The sequence below is a fragment of the Argentina silus genome (assembly GCF_951799395.1).
Source record: "Argentina silus genome assembly, chromosome: 21".
Classification (NCBI taxonomy): domain Eukaryota; kingdom Metazoa; phylum Chordata; class Actinopteri; order Argentiniformes; family Argentinidae; genus Argentina; species Argentina silus.
This window is the reverse complement of record NC_139675.1, coordinates 8,921,573-8,929,072: the sequence shown is the minus strand read 5'-3', so window position 1 is coordinate 8,929,072 and position 7,500 is coordinate 8,921,573. Positions and strand designations below refer to the sequence as shown.

Sequence of the window (7,500 nt, the reverse complement as noted above, 5' to 3'; positions counted from 1 at the left end):
TGTGTGTGTCCAAGCAGTGAAGTGTGTTGATTCACTGATTTGATGGAGGGAAGGGTGATGTGGATTTTGGGACAAGGTGATGAATGATTGTCGAGGGAATAACGGATGATTTGGCCCAACAGTTCATTTTCATCACGCCTTTAGACTATTAGTCTGGAAATATCAAGCAAATTATTCATAAAAGCTCTTAGGTAGGATCTCAAAGTAGGCTACGATGGCATTGCATCAAAGTGATATCTGACGCAACATATGAAGAGTGGGTGGTCTCATCCCAATTTACGGATAATTAGGACGTCTTCTACTAAATAAAACATTGTTTGTATGAAACAAACTCTCTAAATGTAGGCTATGTAACCCCCTCTTGCTAGCAAGCTACTCTGTTACGAGCATCGAAATGCAGGGCTCTCAAGTTTTGAACTGAGTTCAGAGTGAGATTTTGTCGGCGGCGGCGGCGGCGGTGGGGGTTTGGTTGGTGTGGGGACGGGGGTCTGATCTGATAAATGACACACAAATTCATACAAATAAAAATATTTATTTAATTCAGCATTTCTTAGTGCAGGTGTTGTTCATTGTAGGTGTTGGTGGCATGTTTTGAGGCCTTCAGCACGGGGGTTGGTGGCTCCCATTTGAAACACTGTGGTTCCAGGCCAGCCATTTTAACTGTCATGATGGGTGATGCCTTCACCTCAGCTCTCTTGGTCTGCAATAGAAACAATTGATTAAATAATCATAAACATTAGATTAGAACATAAGTTTTCATGGTAATATAACCAACAATTTGAAGGAAAATGCAATTCATCAAACATTGCCACCAGCCTTTTGGTTTTCCTGTGCTATGTACCTTGGCCTCTTGTACACTCACTGGTGGTTCCCATTGTGATGAATGGCCATCGGGTTGACCATTCCTTCTTAAAGAAACACCTATAGGTGGCTGCTCCACTTACTCTTTTTCCCTGTTTCCAGTGGCTTCTCCACTGTCTCATCTATGGTGTCCTCCAGTCTCTTCCACTGACTCATCCTCTAATGACACCCTAGCTGTCTCCTCCACTGCCTCCTCCACAGTGTCCTCCACTGCCTCATCCACTGCCTCATCTACTGCCTCCACTACTGCCTTCTCCACAGTCTCCTCCTCTGACCTGGCCACCTTTTTAGGGAGCTGATCCTTCAGAGCGAAGCATGAAAGAATGCTCATTTGCCTCTTCCCTGACATCTTTGGCCTAAGAGAAAATTTGTGAATAATGGGTCCTGAACTAAGACTAAAAAACAAGTGTCAGTATAGCTGCTAAAATTAGCAGGGATTCAACTGGCTAGCTAGGCTAGTTCACACACTCTGGTCAAACTGTTAGCTAACATTACTGATTATTATACAATAATATTATTATTATACAAACTGTTAGCTAACATTACTGACACAATATTCCCCAGCAACGGAAATCAAATGATGAGATGACTTACTGTCCTCATATGATATGGTCTCATAGGATATGGTCTTCATAGGATATGGTCTCATAGGATATTATGGTGTTCATAGGATATGGTCTCATAGGATATGGTCTCATAGGATATGGTCTCATAGGATATGGTCTCATAGGATATGGTCTCATAGGATATAGTCTCATAGGATATGGTCTTCTCATAGGATATGGTCTTCTCATTGGATATGGTCTTCTCATATGATATGGTCTTCATAGGATATGGTCTCATAGGATATGGTCTCATATGATATGGTCTTCTCATAGGATATGGTCTCATATGATATTATGGTCTTCTCCCACGTCCATCAGTCTGTAGCTACTTCGTCGAGATGTGAATCAATGCTACTGTTCTCTTCTGTAGCTGCTTCAGCGAGCGCGTGAATCAGAATGTAACGTTGTTTTAGCGGGAATATCTAAATCTTACCCGGATACAGCAATGCTATTTTTTGATTGGCTGTTAGGTAGCTATATTCTTTTTATTTGATTAGCTGGTGAGTGGCAGGCGCCTCCTGAACTGTACGGGGAACCCACTTGATTCCTACCTGTTCCACTGTTATAAAAAATAGCGGCGCAACTTGGTGGGCGTTATCCTGGTAATTTCTCTGCGTGAGAAATACAAGGTGTGGCGTGTGAACGGGTTGAAATGCGTGAGACTTGAGAGCTTTGGGCCTACAAAATTAGCGTTAGTATAATCGCTAATCGCAGCTACCTATCTTGCCAGTTAAAGCACTGGATCTGCAAGGCGAGCAACAAGTCTTGTCTTTTTTCCACCGGCTTTTCCAGCAGGTCACCTCGGTTCTTTGTAGGGAATAGCTTGTTTGTTGGACTCAAGGCCCCTATGCCCCATTCCCTCTCGTTTTTAACGGCTCATGACACTGCCTGCTTACAATTTGAAAAGGTAACAGACAGTAGTAGTTGAATGAAGGACAGGGTAGACCTCATGAGACCAATTTTCAAAAGACCTCCGCAATTTGAATTGCAGCTAATGCCTTTGTGGATCTCTTAAAAAGAAATGATGCAGGTTAAATTCGGAATGTCAGCCTGCTAAAATAAGCTGTACACAACACTTATGGGAAAGGGGAAAGGGGAAAGGGGAGGGCTGAGGAGGCGATTATTTACTTCAGAAACGCAGCTCTCAAATGCGCCGTAAAATAGTATTTTCTCCCCCATTTTAAAATGGCCAAAAAATCGTCTTCAAATCAGCAAAGGGATCTCCGTCTGCGATATTCGGACCAACGGTGATCCCAGATGATCCCCAATCGCCCAACCCAAGTGTGTGTTTGTGTGTGTGTGTGTGTGTGTGTGTGTGTACGCCATGCTTGGAGGTGATTGGCTAAAACTGAAACAGAAATACACCCCCGCTTGTTTGTTTTGGAGAAACTTGGTTTTCCGCTGCTGTAGATTCTGTGGATATTTTCCTGGGTTTTCTTCGGCATGACTGTGCACTACTGGGAATTTTATACCAAATTAACACATGGATGGAAGGATAGAGGGATGAAGGAAGAGGTGGAGCGGAGAGAAAGAGGGTCAAAGAGACAGAGAGAGAGAGGGGGGGGAGAGAAAGAGAATGAGAGAGGGTGAAAGAGAGAAGGGTGAAAAAGGGAGGGAGCGAGAGTGAAAGGGGGAGGGAAGGAGAGAGAGATGGGGAGAGAGAGAGCAGATGATTGTGTATCCCTTTGTTGGGCTTTGACGCCATTATTAGACTGACAAGCTCACAGAGCTCTGTTCACTGGAACACACACACACACATACACACACACAAGGTTAAAACACTTCAGCCCAGAGTCAATAGAGGCCTCTCTAGCAAACTCACAACAGAGAGAGAGAGAGAGATGGGGAGAGAGAGAGAGAGAGAGAGAGATGGGGAGAGAGAGAAAGAGAGAGATGGGGAGAGAGAGAGAGAGAGAGAGAGAGAGAGCACCCCTCTATGCACAGCAGCCGTCTCTTCACTCTATGTGTCCCTCCTCACAATCCTCACAAAGACAGAGGGAGAGAGAGAGCTTCCTTGACACACACACACACACACTCTCTCTCACACACACACACACACGCATCCACACACACACATACACTCTCTCTCACACACACACACACTTTCCTTGGGTCCTCCTATGTTTCTCTGCATTAAAGTGAGCAGATTGCCAGGTTTCAAATCCTCATTTATCCTTCCTTCCTGAGAAGGCTAATCTCTGACCACTCCCCCGCCTCCCTCTCCACCCCTCCCTCCTCCCCCATAACAGCAGCTAGGATACTGACCGCAGGATGTGTATATAGCATTCAGTGTGAGCATGGCTGCTAATATGTATTGTTGTGCTAGGAGTGTACATATACAGTTCGTTCAGGATATCTGGCGTCATGGGAGGGGTAGGGGAGAGGAAGAAAGGAAGGGAGAGAGCGGAAGAGAGAAATCTTTCTTTACTACATCAAAGCGTGATGTAAACGGGCAGAGACCGGCCTTGAAGGAGCCAAGGGCCTCTACAATGCTGTGTGTGTGTGTGTGTGTGTGTGTGTGTGTGTGTGTGTGTGTGTGTGTGTGTGTGTGTGTGAATGTGTGCCTGTGTGTGTGTGCGCCCCCAGACATGTTGTTTTTCCCTTCAGTGGCTCCCCTGATGGAGGCTTTTAACTTTCATCTCTGGTTTTGAACAATAGAGGTCTTACCCCACTTTGTCCTGAGGACAGGAGCGAGAGAGAGAGAGAGAGAACATAGAAAGAGAGAGAGAGAGAGAGAAAAAGAAAGAGAAGGAGAGAGAGAAAAAAAGAGAAGGAGAGAGAGAGAGAGAGAAAGAAAGAGAGGGACAGGGGACTAGCAGGACGTAGTATTGTGACACACACAGAGCGAGGAGAGATGACTAGAATATGTACAGTAGCTGTGTTTCTCACACTGTGTTGCTCCCCGGGGGTCTGTGAGGAGGACACACACTGGCACACACACTGGTATTACTGATAGGTTAGAGAGACAGCTTTATGGAATAAAGGGGCTGCTTGAAGTAAACTGTGTGTGTGTGTGTGTGCGTGTGTGTGCGTGTGTGTGTGCACTCCACCACCAAAAAAACCCCAAGCTGGCTGTTTATGAGAAAACAAGTCTCCTGACACACACACACACACACACACACACACACACACACACACACACTCGCTCAATCACTCCTCTCACAATTTGACAGAGGAAACAGTGGTTTGTTACTTGTCATTAGCAATCAACATCACAACCAAATGGCGGTGAATTAGCATTTTTGACTACATTATCTCAAACTGCATAAATGATTGTTGCATCTGTTATTGTGTGCGTGCGTGTGCGTGCGTGTGTGTGATTCCACTTTCTGCTCCCCATCTCACCAAGTTATTGTGCACAGGAAGCTTTCCCCCACGCCAAGACTAATATCTCCTGTCTAATATCTCCTCTTCTCCTCACTTTAATGCTCCCATGGCGATTAGGAAGTGGAGGTTTGTATGAGTACTTCTCTCTCTTGTGCATCTTGACTCACAAACACTCTTTTTGTTTTCTGTTTGTTGTATTTCTTGGTTTGTTTCCCTTTTCTGACTTTTCCTGTTAAATGGTTCTTCTTCTTCTTCTCTCCCTCTCTTCCAGGAGCCTGGAACATGGAACCCTGGGAAACCCTTTGATCAAGGTGGGCGTGATTTAGATAAAGGGTGTGTGCGTGCGTGCGTGTGCATATTGATCAAGGTGGGCATGATTTGAGTTGTTGCTGTTGCAATTGTGTTGATTGTTTTCTTAAGGAAGACAATCACATAAATACATTCATTATGGGCGGAATTAGACCCTCAAATACCTGCATTACAACACTAAACCGCACTACAAAACATGATTTAAGGTTCCTTTGAGTGCCTGTGACATTCAGGAATAACGAGGACAGACAACCGTTTGGGCCTCGGCCTTTGTGAGGGTCACCCATGTCACGGTACAGAGTGGTCCCACATCCCATGACCACCCTTCTGTCTGTAGGGAGCAGCAGTTGTACCATGGTACCAAACGGCTGTGATCCATCTGTGATGTCTCCCCAAGCTGTGAGGCACAATATTCAGTTACTGACTAGGATGAAAGTACGAGAGAGACACTATATGAAGACACACACACACACACACACACACACACACACACACACACACACTCAATGTCTGCTGTCTCTTCTTGTAGGTTATTTTATATGAGAGTTAAAGTGTGTGTGTGTGTGTGTGTGTGTGTGTTTGAGAGAGTATTTCGCACATAGCTGTCGTGTGTTTCTGTATGTCTGCCTGTTGATATTACTAGGAGATGACATCTTAAAAGTAGGACAGTTTTATATCCCTTTTTGTTATCTTCTATCTGTCATGACAATTCTCATTTAATTTAGGCCAACAGACACTGAGGGATACGTACGCACGCATGCATGCACGCACGCACACACATACACACAAACACACACACACGAACACACACACACACACACACACACAGACACATACTCAGTCTCACATAATCACACAAGACAATAAACAAACAAACAAACTGACAGACACACACACACACACACACACACACACACACACACACACACACACACACACACCACACACACAGTCACTGTCAGAGAGGAACAATAGTATTAGGGATGGGGGATATAGGGGGATAATCTGGCAAAGCTGGTTGGGGATTACTATAAGGCTCTTAAGAGCAGAGGTCGACCTTAAACTGTACTGAGGTCAGACGAAACCACCGCTCCTTGATACCGACACAGGCCGAACCACTGCTCTGAGATCAGATATCACCAGCATCTCCAACGACAAACACCCCTGACAACACAACATTAGAACTGACCAGGAATCAGCCATCACGTGGTGCGATGGACATACACGCAAGACATACTTTCACTGGACTAAGTCACAGGCTGATCCAGGAACAGATAAAACACACACACAGCTCTCTGACTGAGGACACCTACGGGTGTGAGGCAGAGAGAGACTGACCTAGGGCCAGTTGTAGCTTCTCTTACCGGCCCCATCTGCTTGGAGACGTAATGGCTCTTAATGGTATTACCACGCTCAGAGAAAGAGAGAGAGAGACCGTGTGGAGAGACAGAGCTTAGAACCAACGTACACGTGTGTGAGCATACACGTACACACACATGCACACGCACACACACACACACACACACACAGTTGCCTGTAGTTGGTACTTTTGTTGGTACTGTGTATTCAAGGTGTTGTCCTTCTATGTTGGAGCCAACCTGACACCTTAGTGACAAGGCTTTTACTGACAGACCTTAAATAGAGAGGCTTAATCTCGCACACACACACACCCACGCACACACAAACTGACACACACGCACACGCACATACATACTCACCCACGCACACACAAACACACACACCCACAAGCACACGCACATACACACACACCCACACACACACAAACAGACACACACGTACACGCACATACACACGCACATACACACACACACACACAAACGTCTTTGGATTGAGGATTTTGTGATTCGAGAGCTTTAAGAATCTGAACCTTTGAAATGATTTATTATCTTTGTCCAATGTTTGTCCTGTAGGCCTGGACCCCGCCAGAGACCCATGTCTGAAGATCAAATGCAGCCGGCACAAGGTGTGTGTGGCTGAGGACTACCAGACAGCCACCTGTGTCAGCCAGCGCAGGGTCAGGTGGGTCACACACATGCAAATACACACACACACACACACACACACATACACACACACACACACACACACACAATCTCTCCTCCTTTTCGCATGTTCACACTCATCTTCATGTGATAAGAACAACACAAGCATAACAGAAGCAACATAATGGGAACACTGCCTGGGGTTTCGCATATTAAGGATATCTGCGTCACACACACACGCACACTCATGCTCACACGCTCACACACTCATGCTTACACGCTCACACGCTTGCACGTTCATAGCCATGCCCTCACACACACACACACACACACACACACACACACACACACACAGACCCCCAACAACATCAGAAGAAGAGACTGAGGCTTCCCAG

The 7,500-nt window shown here is 45.7% G+C and overlaps 1 protein-coding gene across 1 annotated transcript in view; it reads left to right on the top strand.

Moving 5' to 3' along the window:
* Nucleotides 1-7,500, top strand: part of spock3 (SPARC (osteonectin), cwcv and kazal like domains proteoglycan 3) — a 19,140-nt gene that overhangs the window by 5,776 nt on the left and 5,864 nt on the right. Inside the window, exons 3-4 of the mRNA XM_083693295.1 lie at nt 5,065-5,104; nt 7,034-7,142. Of these exons, the coding sequence (XP_083549421.1) occupies nt 5,065-5,104; nt 7,034-7,142 (149 nt within the window). The remainder of the gene's footprint in view (nt 1-5,064; nt 5,105-7,033; nt 7,143-7,500) is intronic.